This window comes from Salvia miltiorrhiza, chromosome 6 (genome assembly GCF_028751815.1).
Source record: "Salvia miltiorrhiza cultivar Shanhuang (shh) chromosome 6, IMPLAD_Smil_shh, whole genome shotgun sequence".
In the NCBI taxonomy this organism is placed as follows: Eukaryota; Viridiplantae; Streptophyta; class Magnoliopsida; order Lamiales; family Lamiaceae; genus Salvia; species Salvia miltiorrhiza.
Window position 1 is genome coordinate 40,060,972 of NC_080392.1, and position 14,927 is coordinate 40,075,898.

General features: G+C 41.2%; 1 protein-coding gene and 1 long non-coding RNA gene across 2 annotated transcripts; one reads left to right on the plus strand and one right to left on the minus strand.

The window, feature by feature from the left end:
* Positions 1–9,287: 9,287 nt before the first annotated feature.
* LOC130989503 (uncharacterized) lies at positions 9,288–12,142 on the minus strand. Its single transcript, XM_057913479.1, has 3 exons — positions 11,751–12,142; positions 10,151–10,229; positions 9,288–9,553 (listed from the first exon to the last, which is right to left on the minus strand). Exons 1-3 carry the CDS (start codon positions 12,065–12,067, stop codon positions 9,521–9,523), a joined length of 429 nt encoding a protein of 142 aa, XP_057769462.1. The 5' UTR covers positions 12,068–12,142; the 3' UTR covers positions 9,288–9,520.
* Positions 12,143–13,683: 1,541 nt separating this feature from the next.
* On the plus strand, positions 13,684–14,805 carry LOC130989504 (uncharacterized). Its single transcript, XR_009090654.1, has 2 exons — positions 13,684–13,911; positions 14,509–14,805. It is a non-coding gene; the product is annotated as an uncharacterized LOC130989504 (long non-coding RNA).
* Positions 14,806–14,927: the final 122 nt, after the last annotated feature.

Here is a 14,927-nt window from a genome sequence, read left to right on the forward strand (position 1 = left end):
TTCTAAGTACTTCAATCATAAATCTTTGGTACCATATAAATCCATTCTATGCCGTTTTAGCGGTGCTATCACGGCTAACATTTTTAAGACATTCTTGGGTGGTTCTCAAACGGTTTGTAAAAGAACTTATCATTTAATCATATAGGCAGTGAACCTAAAATGATAACATAAAGCTTTCTCATCATTCATTCATACATACATACATACATATATTTGCTTTCTTTGAAATTTTGAGTCATATGGACATTAAATGTCCCTTTCATGAAAAAAATTGCTTATGCCGGAAAGATTCAAGGAATCTAACTCGACCATACATACATACATACATTGATTCGTTAAGGGCTCGGGTTGTCCCAAACACGAAATACATTCACATAACATCATAAAAATAAGGCGCGCATTTTCTTGAAAATTTTCATAACTTTGAATATACATATATATTTTGAAATTATTATCGTACCTTAGTTGCGGCAGTGTGACGGCGAGCTGAGGGCTACTGACATTCTTAGAAATCTAGAGATACTATTCTAGACTCGACATCAAAACCTTATGGTTATCAGAAACATGAAAGAAAATGAAGGAACCATATTTTGATATATGATTCACGTGCCCGTGACCCATTTCGGATATCAAACGAATACATACAAAAACCATGTGCCTAAAGCAAGAGGATGAAATCTTACTTGCAAATCTGGCAATGATCGACTCCAGTGTTGATCTTCCAACTTGTTCCCACGGCAAGACTTGACGTTGGGTGGCAACGATCTTCAAGTCCTCTCTTTTTCCTAGGGAAACGCGCCGCCTCAGTTACTGTGTTCTCACAGATTTCTCTCTATTTTACCTCACGTAACGTCACAAGTAAATTAGAATTAGGGCTGTACCTATTATTTATACTGGGTATTAAAACCCTAAATAATAAGCCCATCATCTAATTAAACTAAAACAAAGCCCAAAGGCTTAAGTGAGAAATAGATGGACGGACGCCCCATATGGAGTTAAGCCTTTATTGGGCCAAGCGGGGATCTACTAGCTTGAATAAAGTTTGGCCTCCCAGTGCTCGATTTTCCTATTCAGCCCAGAATAAAATCGAGACACAAGTATTAATTTATTCCACTAGAAAATTAATACTGAATTACCTCTTTATTCTTTAGGTGAGTCGGGGCTAGTATTAGACTTAATTAATCCCCGTGTTTAAGATATCCAATATCCATTAATTAATTAATTCCTCTGACGATCAATTAATTAATTAATTAGTCGTTTAATTATAAACGACATCTCGAGTGCTACCACTTAAACTTATTATCGTATTGGAACTAATTCCACCTGCAGGGTTTAATACGATAAACTTATTAAGTTCCTCGAGAGGATATTATCATCCTGTTATTAGCAGGACACGGATCCTTATTGCAATATAATCGCATGTCAAATAATAATTGCTATCACCCAAAGTATCGAGTATATTGAGCTTCAAGAGAACTCTCACCCATGATAAATCAAAGCAATAGTCAATATATTATTCACACCGATTAATCCAACTAAGGTTAAGACTATTTAAGTCACCGAGATCTTGATTCTTAATTAGTCAGAATATAAGAATTCATCTCACTGTGATCCTGTTCAATACACGAAGGTACTAGCATAAATAAATAGCCAAGACAAACTATTTATCCATTTATGCTACAATCTAAACCAGCAACTCGTCCATAGTTGCCTCGATTGTGAACTCAATTTATATCTCAACGTTTTCCAATTATATGATCTTCTGTGATCTACAACACACCATATAATCTATAGTATGAGATAAATTGGACTATAATAGGATTATGCAATAACAATATTTCAGATAGAAGAATCACAGTGAACTAAGGAATCAATGTATACAAGCATAAAGTCTTGCTTTCAGTATACAACCCTTCAATTCTCCCACTTATACTAAAGCAAACTTTTAGTATACAATGTGACTGAAAAACTGATAATATCCTCTAGCTATTACAAAATCTCCCACTTATACTAAAGTTTAATTTAGTATAGGGAGGCCACGAACTCCAAGGCCTTCAACATGCTTGTTGAACACCGCACCAGGAAGACTCTTCGTGAAGGGATCAGCCAGATTATCAACTCCCGCAATATGCATCAAAGCTACATCACCATGCTTGACCACAGACCGAATGTAATGATACTTGCCATCAATGTGTTTCATGGATTGATGACATCTTGAATCCTTGCTATTCGCAATAGCAGCCTCGTTATCACAATAAATTGTGATGCACTTCGGCAAACTAGGAATCACATCAATCTCAGTTAGGAAGTTCCTGAGCCATACAGCCTCTTTAGCAGCTTCACAAGCAGCTACATACTCAGCTTCCATGGTAGATAGTGAATTGCATTTCTGCTTTACACTTCTCCACACAATGGCTCCACCCCCAAACTTAAACACATAGCCAGTAGTAGACCGCCTCTTGTCCTTATCACCTTGATAATCGGCGTCCACATACCCTACCGGTGTCAGATCATCGGACTGGTAAACTAGCGCATACTCCTTAGTCCGTTTAAGGTACTTGAGTATGTGCTTTACAGTAGTCCAATGAGCTTGACCTGGATTCGCCTGATATCTTGCTGCAATGCCAACGGCAAAACAGATATCAGGCCTGGTACACTGCATCGCATACATGAGACTTCCCACAGCCGAGGCATAGGGAATTATCTTCATGCTCGCTATCTCCTCAGGCGTTGTGGGACACATTGCCTTAGATAGCGGAACACCATGTCTGAAAGGTAGAAAACCTTTCTTGGCATTCTGCATGCTGAACCGCGCCAAAACAGTGTCAATGTAGGATGTTTGAGACAAACTCAACATTCTCTTAGATCGGTCACGACCAATCTTTATTCCGAGAATATATGCTGCCTCTCCCAAATCCTTCATTTGAAACTGTTGGGATAACCACTCCTTAATGCCAGACAATACATTCACATTATCGCTAATGAGAAGTATGTCGTCCACATAGAGTATAAGGAATACCAGACTCCCATCGATACAGACCCTATAAACGCAACTATCGTTGACACACTGCTCAAAACCATAAGTTTTGACCACGTCATCGAAACGTTTGTTCCAGGATCGTGAAGCTTGCTTAAGCCCATAAATGGACTTCTTGAGCTTCCACACTAGATGCTCCTCACCTTCCTTGATGAACCCCTCTGGTTGTAGCATATAGATGTCTCTATCTTCCTCAAGATACCCATTCAAGAATGCGGTCTTGACATCCATTTGCCACACCTCTAGGTTCATATGGGCAGCCATAGCCAAGAGAGCTCGAATAGACTTAAGCATGGCTACTGGCGAAAAAGTTTCCTCATAATCGATACCAGGTCGTTGAGTATAACCCTTCGCCACTAGTCTCGCTTTGAAGGCCGTAACCTTCCCGTCCGGTCCTCTCTTGCGTTTGTATACCCATTTGCAACCAATGGCCTCACGACCAACAGGTAGCAAACATTTCTCGTATACATCCATGGCAGTTATGGATTCATATTCAGAAACCATACATGCTTCCCATTCAAGAGCATCTGGATCTGCTAGTGCTTCTGAGTAAGTCCAGGGATCTTCTTCAACAAGCCCATCATCAACTGAATCCGTAGATTCATTGACAAACGCATATCGATTGGGCGGTTTGCCCTTTGATGCCCTCTCACTACGACGTGGCACTATTGCAGATTCAGTATCGACAGCTTGTGCATTTTCTGATGAGACCTGTGGTACTACATCTTGCACAATTGGCTGAGTTGGTTGACTTGTCGTGCCAATGTCTTTGACCTCACCGAGGACGATTTCGCTCCTACTTTTGTGGTTATTTACATAGTCCTCTTCCAAGAATCTTGCGTTAGTACTAATAACGACTTTCTGATCCTTAGGACAATAAAAATAACCCCCTTTCGTTCCTCTAGGATATCCTATGAACAGCTTTACTTCAGTTCTAGGGCTCAACTTATCGGCATCCTTGTTCAGCACGTGTGCTGGACTGCCCCAAACCCGGATGTGGTTAAGAGAAGGCTTGCGCCCTGACCACAGCTCGGACGGGGTCTTTGCAACCGACTTAGAAGGCACTAAGTTAAGAATGTAACCAGCTGTTTCTAAGGCATATCCCCAGAACGAAATAGGTAAAGTAGCGAAACTCATCATCGAACGAACCATTTCTAGAAGAGTCCTATTTCTTCTCTCTGCTACACCATTCTGTTGGGGTGTACCCGGTGTAGTCAACTGAGATGTAATCCCAGATTCTAACAAGTATGCTCTAAACTCGTTACTGAGGTATTCGCCACCGCGGTCAGATCGCAATGACTTGATACTTTTACCATGTCGCCTCTCTACTTCCGCCTTGAATGTTTGAAACTTGTCAAAACATTCAGACTTGTAGCGCAACAAGTAAATGTATCCGTACCTTGAGTAATCGTCAATGAAAGTGACAAAATACTCGTACCCTCCACGAGCTTGAGTGGACATGGGTCCACACAAGTCAGAATGAACCAGTTCCAACACTTCTTTGGCCCTATACCCCTTGGCCTTGAAAGGCCGAGTCGTCATCTTTCCCTCTATGCAGGATTCGCAGACTGGGATTGGTTCTACTTGGAGAGACTCCAAGATACCATCGGAAACCAGTCTTTGGATCCTCCTTAGATTGATGTGACCCAATCTTAGGTGCCAAAGAAGAGTTTGGTTGTCTTGAGAAGAAGCCTTTCTCTTCTTTTGGTTTGTAGTCAAAGTATAAGCAGATGAAGAATAATCGAATGGACATGAAAAAGTATAAAGAGAATCAGCCGCACTTCTAAATAAAACTTGACCGTCTTTGATGAATACTGCACTGTCTTCTAAAAGAACAGAATATCCATACTTTCGTAATTGAATAGTAGAAATCAAGTTTTTCCGAAAACCCGGAACATAGAGTACATCTCTCAAAACCAAAACATGTCCATCAATCAATAAATTCACGTCTCCAATTGAAACAACAGGTAAGCTTGCTTCATTTCCCATGGAGAGTGCTAGCTCGCCTCCACTAAGCTCCCTTGTCCGCAGGAACCCCTTGAGCTTTCTTCATCATGGGACAGTCAGACTTCCAATGTCCTACTTGTTGACACTTGAAGCATTTCCCTTTCCCCTTTGGCTTGCCAACGCCTCCGGTCGGGCCTAGCTTCTTCTTGCTCCCACCTTTTGCTTGGCCTTTCTTGCCATTGGGCCCTTTCTTCTTCCTACCTTTCGGTGGAAAACTGGGTCCTGTGGCAGTGGCCAAAGCCTGTGGACTCTTTCCCATGACCCCCTCGGCCGCAACCAACTCATTAAGCAGTTCATTTAGAGTGAACTTTTTCTTGCCCATTACGGCATTGAGTCGGAAGTTTTCGTAGGATTTGGGCAGAGTGTGGAGAACCATGTCTACCTTAGTAGCATCCTCGATTCCTCCACCGAGCACGTCCAGCTCATTGAAATGATTAATCATTCCAAGCACGTGCTCGCGCACAGACGAACCTTCCGTCATCTTTGAAGACATGAGTTTCCTCATGAGTTCAAAACGGACTGACCGGTCCGATTCCCCAAAGAGCTCCTCGAGGTTCCTCATAATTGCAGCCGCAGTCTCCAACGACTGATGTTGCAGCTGCAACGCAGAAGACATAGTGGTCATAATATAAGCTTTCGCCATATTATTCGCCCTATGCCACCGCTTATGGGCCTCCCTTTGCTCTTCGGAAGACCGAGTATTAAGGTTTGCGGGAGCGGGAGTAGTAAGCACAAACTTATACTCCTCCGCGTCTAGGACAAATCCCAGATTGCGCTTCCATTCCGAAAAATTCGGACCAGTAAGCGGCTTAGCAGATAAAACATTCAAAAGCGGGGTAACAGTCATATCTGAAATATAAACAAACAAGCGCACATTAGAAAACACGTTATTGCATAAAGATTCGTAGCAATAATATTGTAACCTTTTGATAAAACAATATTATTGAAACCTCCGTTAGCCCAATCGAATTACACGCAAGCCACGTTCGTGTGGACGTTTACGCGCTCTTCGGTTGACCAGACACCCAGTCTTTGGTCTCATTCCATTGCCAACTTATCCTTATGACAAAATGGGACCAATAAACGGACCTTGACTAGACCACGCAATTTCAAGAAGGGACTCCGTTGGGGAGTTGTACTTGAAATAAACGCCTAAGCTATGACCACAGTTTAGTCAACTTTATGACTATCTTTTATTTTAACCCCTCCTAGAATAATCCATGAAAGACTAACCCGTGCAAGCCACGTTCGTGTGGACGTTTACACGAGAAGCTCCCACTATTCTCAAGGTTAAAATAATTTATTTTAATCCTTTCAAGAATAACACGCAGAAATTAATACATGCAAGTCACGATAGTGTGAACGTTTACATGCAAAACTCCCACTTATTCACAAGATTAAAATATTTTTAATTTAGAAGTTTAACCGACAAAAGCTGCAAATTAATAACGAGTGCAAGCCACGTTCGTGTGGACGTTTACACCAATTATTAATTTACTTTGTCTCAAACCAACTGTGGAGGTCTATATCAATTTTATTTAAAAAATTGAATTATCCGCTTAGTCTTTTACTTCAAAAGGTTTACAGGTTAAATCACGTTGACACGGAAAACCTAAGCATGCATTTCTAGAACACATGTAATAAAACATGCTCGCTTGAAATTAAAACGTGCTTAGTGAAAACGTGATTGAACCTAGCATGATATTCTATGCGCATTTAAAATCACATAAAGCAAATAAAATCATGCTCAAAACACCATAACGGTGATAAAATCCCACGACATGCTGAGAACAGTAAAGAAAAATTCTTCGCGGCCCATTCGTGGAATCCCATTTCTAATCTATTACAATAAAACAATAGAAAAGAAATTAAAAAAATGGGCAAATACAGCCCAAAACAGCCACAAAATAGGCTGGAAAACACCTCCAGCCCAGCACTTGGGCCCAAAAGCCGAGGCCCAGCCGCCTAGGCCCGTTCAGTAGCCCAAACCCGGATCCGCTGACCCTCTGACCCGCGTTTGACCCAGTCAAAATTAGGGTTTTCAGCCCCTATTGTCATTTCTCGGTTTCTGCGCCGCACCTAGGGTTTCGCGCCGCAGAGCGGCGCTGCACATCTTCTTCCCGACGCGCAGTCGGCTCCCGGCCACCAGCCCGGCCACCTGCAATCTCCAGCTCGCGATTTCCGCCGTGAAACGCCGCCAGAGCCCCGCTGCGCTAGACACGGCAGTCGAGCAGGCAGAGGTTGCCGGAGCAACTCCAGCCCTCGACGCCATCGAGCGCAGGCTGGCGTCCATCTCGCCGTCTGACCAGATCTGCTTGCGACCTCCGCCTTCACGCCAGTCACCAGCACGCACACGAGAAGGAGGCGCGATTAAAATCGCCGCCCAGCACCCTGTCAAGTGAAGCTCCGCCGCCCCGCTGTTGCAGAACCAGGCTACAATTTTCGGCAGAACCGCTGCCCCTCCACGGCGGTCGAGCAAGCAGGAGTCGTCGGAGCGACTCCAGCCCTAAACGCCGAAGGACAGCAGATTGTTGTTGCTGTCACAGCACTGCCGGAACTCCGGTCGCCGGTTTTCCAACGCCGGGCGACCAGCGGGTTGTCCCAAACACGAAATACATTCACATAACATCATAAAAATAAGGCGCGCATTTTCTTGAAAATTTTCATAACTTTGAATATACATATATATTTTGAAATTATTATCGTACCTTAGTTGCGGCAGTGTGACGGCGAGCTGAGGGCTACTGACATTCTTAGAAATCTAGAGATACTATTCTAGACTCGACATCAAAACCTTATGGTTATCAGAAACATGAAAGAAAATGAAGGAACCATATTTTGATATATGATTCACGTGCCCGTGACCCATTTCGGATATCAAACGAATACATACAAAAACCATGTGCCTAAAGCAAGAGGATGAAATCTTACTTGCAAATCTGGCAATGATCGACTCCAGTGTTGATCTTCCAACTTGTTCCCACGGCAAGACTTGACGTTGGGTGGCAACGATCTTCAAGTCCTCTCTTTTTCCTAGGGAAACGCGCCGCCTCAGTTACTGTGTTCTCACAGATTTCTCTCTATTTTACCTCACGTAACGTCACAAGTAAATTAGAATTAGGGCTGTACCTATTATTTATACTGGGTATTAAAACCCTAAATAATAAGCCCATCATCTAATTAAACTAAAACAAAGCCCAAAGGCTTAAGTGAGAAATAGATGGACGGACGCCCCATATGGAGTTAAGCCTTTATTGGGCCAAGCGGGGATCTACTAGCTTGAATAAAGTTTGGCCTCCCAGTGCTCGATTTTCCTATTCAGCCCAGAATAAAATCGAGACACAAGTATTAATTTATTCCACTAGAAAATTAATACTGAATTACCTCTTTATTCTTTAGGTGAGTCGGGGCTAGTATTAGACTTAATTAATCCCCGTGTTTAAGATATCCAATATCCATTAATTAATTAATTCCTCTGACGATCAATTAATTAATTAATTAGTCGTTTAATTATAAACGACATCTCGAGTGCTACCACTTAAACTTATTATCGTATTGGAACTAATTCCACCTGCAGGGTTTAATACGATAAACTTATTAAGTTCCTCGAGAGGATATTATCATCCTGTTATTAGCAGGACACGGATCCTTATTGCAATATAATCGCATGTCAAATAATAATTGCTATCACCCAAAGTATCGAGTATATTGAGCTTCAAGAGAACTCTCACCCATGATAAATCAAAGCAATAGTCAATATATTATTCACACCGATTAATCCAACTAAGGTTAAGACTATTTAAGTCACCGAGATCTTGATTCTTAATTAGTCAGAATATAAGAATTCATCTCACTGTGATCCTGTTCAATACACGAAGGTACTAGCATAAATAAATAGCCAAGACAAACTATTTATCCATTTATGCTACAATCTAAACCAGCAACTCGTCCATAGTTGCCTCGATTGTGAACTCAATTTATATCTCAACGTTTTCCAATTATATGATCTTCTGTGATCTACAACACACCATATAATCTATAGTATGAGATAAATTGGACTATAATAGGATTATGCAATAACAATATTTCAGATAGAAGAATCACAGTGAACTAAGGAATCAATGTATACAAGCATAAAGTCTTGCTTTCAGTATACAACCCTTCAGAAAACTCATGCTCTGATACCATTCTGTCACACCCCAATTCTTGAATGAATAAAAATAATCGAGGTGCAACTAATTCATAGAAATAAACAAGGAACAACCTTGTTAAAACTCGAATAATAAGATAGAAAGTCGGGCTATGCCCCTTTGGATCACAAGTTTTGTTTCATGCTTCTGACAACCGACATTCATTAACTCGAAACTAGAAATTTTAAATTGAAGCTCGACATGAAGTCATCTTAAGTTGAGAAAACAAAAGATGTATAAGAGTTATTACTACAGCGGAAGTCTACATAGAAATTGAACCCTAGCCTCAGCTCAGTCCCGTCAGCACCGGCCAGCCAACCTGAAAACATTTGAAAGTATTTTTGGGCTAAGTACTAATGTACTCAGTGGGCATGCATTTTCATAAACATTTCATATTTTCATAAAGACAGTTTATCCAATCATAATTTACATAACTTAGAAGGTTTTAAAACGAAATAACTTCTAAGCATGTTAAAATATTTTCTTTCATTTGTGCGCACATGTCACACTCCCTTTCCGTTACTCGCTGTGATCCCGGACCTTTTAGCCACCGACGGATCCATTACTCCTGCTTTACTTGGACTGAGGGCGTAACCCAGCCAAGCTCCCATTTGGGACCCAATGCTCCGGAACACATCCCGTCGAGCACCCTTATAACACCTCATACATGATTAGTGCCCGATGGAGATCAACCCACCAGGTCAGCTAATAGGTGTACACAATTCTCAAATAACGTGTTAGGTCAAGAGAGAACCTCGATCGATTCATTGTTGCGAGCCTTAAACGGAGCAGAGTGCACAAAATATTTTATTGGATAAACAGTTTGCATTTAATAGAATAAACAATTTGTATTTCATTGAAACATTTAGAGCTTAATAACTCAATCATACTTTATACATTTGGAAAGTAAGACCACCTGGATAGGCAAAGCCTGAAGATCATACACATAAAAACCTGTCTTGGGAAAGCAGCGATAATCCCCCTGGTCACAAAGCCTACAAGAAATTCTATTCTTAATAGGTCTCGTGATGCTAACTTAATATCTTAGGGAAAATACTTAACATTCTATAATTCGTCACGCCGGGTTTCAAAATTTAATAAATAAATATTGAAAACTAACTTTCTTGAGTCAAGGACACCAACAATATCCTTACTCGATTTTCTTCACTAATTGTATTTAATGAAAACCAATTTAAATCATAAATATTTTTATTGCAAAATGCTAATGCAATTTCATGACATGCTTAAACATATAATAAGTAATTTGTTTAAAATATGCACATAATAGTAATATGATATTATTATGCAAATTAAAATAATTAATCGAACTTAAGTATGAAGTCCAATTAATTAGACTAGTGCAGTCCAAATATTTAATAAAAGTCAGGCCTGGCAAATAAAAGAACCCAGCCCAACACTTTAAGACAAATCTCAGCCCAACAAATTAAAATAAAACTCGGCCCAGCAGAGAAATAATTTGGCCCATGACATAGCCCAACACCTAACCCTTTTCTTCCTTCTTTTTAAAACACACACACACGCACACACACACGCAGCTGCGCAGCAGCACCCTCCCCCTTTCGCCCTCTTCTCTCCTCCGGCGGTAGGCGTCGCCGGCCACGCCGCCGCCCCCGACAACCCTCTCCCTCTCCTCTGCTCTACTATCTCCCTCAAACAGACGCCCATCACCTCCCTCTCTCTCTCTTCACGTCGGAAGTCCGCCGCCGCGGAGACTCGCCGGAGGCGCAGCAGCGACGAGCCGCCGCCACCAGCTCTCTCTGACAGTGGCCGAGCAACAGCGGCACCTCCTCCTTCTCGAATCCGGCGACCACAGGACATCCATGGCCGCCACCGACCAACTCCAGCCCCCCTGTTCTCTCTGGATCGGCGGGCAGCAGGAGCATCAGGCCACCGCCGCCGTCGCCAATCCCCTCTCTCTCCTCCGTCCGTGGCCGAGCAACAGCAGCCATGGCCGCCGAGCTCTGCCTCCCTCCGCTGATCCTATCGAAGCAGTCGCCCATCCCCCTACCCTCTGCTCCCTCCGGCCGATAGCAGCGAGGACCGCCGCTGACCACCGCCCCCTGACCTCTAGTCCAGCCCTCTGCAACCCCAGCTCAGTCCATCTCCCTCTATTTCCGGCGAGCAGCAGCGGAAGCCGCCACTTCGCCGCCCCTCCACCGACTCACACACATACCGCACATACTCAACAGGACACACATACACAACAGTCAAGCCTCGACCAAGCCTCGACACAGCAAGTTCGAAAAGTTAAAGCTTCAAGACTCTTCTTTCGTAAAGATCTTTTCTTTTCTTTTCCTTTCAATGAATCATGCTTTCATTTATAAATATATGCGCAGACTATGAATAAACATGTATACAGATTGTATGCATTTATGTAAATAATTTGTCATGCTTGTGAATTTGTTATGAAAATATTGAAATCTTGGTTGGTGTTCTGTACAAACGAGATAGCTGTGTGTGCTTGAAACAGAGGCAAAGTAAATTGAGGTAAACACCTTGTGATGTCTGTGTAGGGGAAGAGTTCTTTGAATGGTGGTCTCTTGTTGTATACTTGAAACTCCATGGATAGGCTGGAACGAGAGAGTAATTTGAAGGATATTTGAGTTGCTAGTGAAAGTGCAAAGGATGGGTTTCCTTCAATTATGCAGAGATATTTGAGGGCTGAAATTAGGGGAGTTGGTGGCTGCCAAGCATGACTAAATCTTGACTTTTGAAGTTGATTGGGTTGACATGAGATGGAGTGGGGTGGCTGATAGGAAGCATGGGTGAAGGAGTCAAAAATGGTAGGAAGCGTGCAAAAGAGTGGGCGCATGGTTGAGATGGGTGAAGGAGTCAAAATGGAGGTGCTGTACTTGGCAGCTAGGAAGCGTGGGTTGGGCTTCTCTTTTTGGGCTTAATTAAGACTAGGGCCCAAATAAATATTTGTCAAAGCCCAACACATTTAAATAATTAAAGCCTAACTTAGACTTAAATTAAATCGTGTAGTATTAAAAATAATATTAGCATATAGAATTAATCACATTCATATAATTCAATTTATGCAATGCACATAAATTCAAAAGACTAAATTTTATAAAAGCTTTTGAAAATAATTTTGTTGGAATAAACTCATTTTCATTTCTCCGGCATAAATCATCTTAATCTAAGTTCAAAATAATTCTAAATTTAATATAAATAGGCGGGGTGTTACATATACATACATACATGAAGCATGTTTTCTAAATAGAAAAGAAGTAGAAATTGAAGCTCTGTTTTTATTCTTTGTTTTCGAATTGCCGTGTCGAGTCGGGGAGAGAGCTTGAGGGCTAGGTATCGGCGGTGGCGGTCTTCCAGCCGTGCAGTCGCCGGAAGTCAGAGGGTAGGGAGGTGGAGACTGAAGGTGGGGATTAGAGGCGGTCGGCGATGGCTGGTTGCTGTCGTCCGTCCGACACAGAGTGAGAGGAAGAGAGGCAGGGGCCGGGCACGCGGCGGTGGTTAGCTCCGCTAGCCACTGTGGCCGCCGGACTTCGGAGAGATGCAGCGGCGTTCTCAGTTTGTGGGAGTGTGTGCGTGCTCGTTCGGTGAGCGAGGAACGAGAGAGAGGACGAGGTAGACGGGTTTAAGGATCGAGCGGCCGGCGGCCGGCGACTCTACCGCCGCCGGAGAAGGAAGAAAAGGGGGGGGAAGGCGTGCTGCTGCGCGCAGCTTTGTGTGTGTGAGTATATGAGTGTGATTGTGTGTGTGAGGGTGTTAAATGATGGGTTAGGTTTGGGCTTAAGAGTTGGGTTTTGCAGATGGGCCTATACTTTAATTTTCACTTGGGCTGAGTAAGATTGTGGGTTTGAGTGTTGGGCCGGATTTTAATTAGATTAGGCTGCGATTTTTAAAAGCTTGGGCCATTTCCAAATCTTAGCTGGGCCCTTATTTATTTAAAACTTTGGGCTGATTTTATTTATTTAACATGGACTCAATTTTTAATTAATAGTTGGGCCTTCATTCCTTTAAAATTTTGGGCTGCCTTCTATTAATTAAATGGACTACACTTATATTAATTAATTGAACTATTAATTAGTTTAATTAATTATTATTTTTAAAGGATAATTAGCATAATAATATTATTATTATTATGTGCATATTTTAAGTAATTACTTATCATATGTTAAGCATGACATGACATTGCATTTGCATCATGAAATAAAACGTATTTATGATTTAATTGGATTGTGCAGATTTGTTTTAAAGAGCGACACTATTATAATTAATTAGACTTATTAAGTTTGATTAATTATTTTAATTTTCATTATAATATTAAATTATTATTATGTGTATATTTTTAAGTAAATTACTTATTATATGCTAAGCATGACATGAAATTGCATTTTTACTTGCAATAAAAGATTTAATTGGTTTTAATTATAATTCCAATTATTAAAGAAAGATGAGTAAGAATATTGTTGGTGTTCTTAACTCAAGAGAAATATTTTCAAGTATTTATTTATTAAATTTTGAAAACCCGGCTAAGTGAATCATAGAATGTTAAGCACTACACCATGACTTAAGATTAGATACAAGGAGACCTATTGAGAATAGATTTCTTGTAGGCTTCGAGCATCAGAAGGATTAACACTGCTATTCCGATTCAGAGATAAGGTTAAACGACAGGCTTTGCCTATACAGGTGGGCATTACTTTTACTATACGTATATAGAGATCCCCTGCGTGTCGTAGGCCTCTTATACGAATATATGCATGAGATGATTTTAACTGTTAATTTCAGTTTATTATTATGCCCAAATGATAAATGACTCTTATGAAATGAAAATGAAATGTTTATGAAATGAAATGAAATGCTTATGAAATGATTGACTGCCAAAAATGTTTATGTTTTTATATGTATCCTATCTGTGTTGGTTCGCCAACTTTAAAGGAAATCTAATTGGGATCCTATGCTAGACAAAGGTCGCTAGCTAGGGTTAACGTGTACACTCATGGAGACCGCGAGTCGCTTGCGACCGGTCTTGGCGTCCGTGGTAAGGAGGCCTCCTTCCCGGCGCGTGACAGAAAGGAACAGATATGGATCATATGAAGGAAAATGATCGGCCGATCGACTTTATGAAAATGAAAGAAATATTTTAGTAAGCGCAGATCATTTAAGAAAACCCCTGTGTGTTACTGTTATGGCAGTTCAATTTATATATGTATGCATGAATGTATTTTCGGCTATGCCCACTGAGTATTTTTATACTCAGCCCTGCATGTATTTCTAAATGTGCAGGTTGAGCAGCTGATGGAATGGAATGATGTTGAGCGGGTGTTCCTTTGACATTTCAAGAAATGTAACCTTGAGTATACATCTTCATATGTATATCTCACACGTTTTCCGCTGCAAAACACTTTGATTAGGATAACTCTATGTTATGAAGTTGTTACACGTGTTATTGGGTAACCCACCTTAATCAGTTCTCTTTTATGTGTATGTTTTATAAGTATCCAAATGATCATATATGATCCTAGCTTTTTATCTATAAGTGACATTTTCATATACTTTAATGTTAAGTAATTGTCCATATCCGTTCCCACTCATTAATTTTCATCCCAAGTCATAATCCCGGCTAAATCATCATTAAAGGTAGCGGGCTGTGACAGAGTGGTATCAGAGCGGTTCGTTCGCTCTGACCCTAGAAACCTTATTCT

Bases quoted from the DNA above. Each gene is read 5' to 3' on its own strand.
- LOC130989503 (XM_057913479.1), bottom strand. From the start codon at position 12,067: ATGCGCCCACTCTTTTGCACGCTTCCTACCATTTTTGACTCCTTCACC. The intron at 10,230-11,750 runs GTGTTTACCTCA...AATTTCTTGTAG, and splicing joins CCCTACACAGACATCACAAG to GCTTTGTGACCAGGGGGATT. The intron at 9,554-10,150 runs GTGGTCTTACTT...AAATGTTTTCAG, and splicing joins TTCAGGCTTTGCCTATCCAG to GTTGGCTGGCCGGTGCTGAC.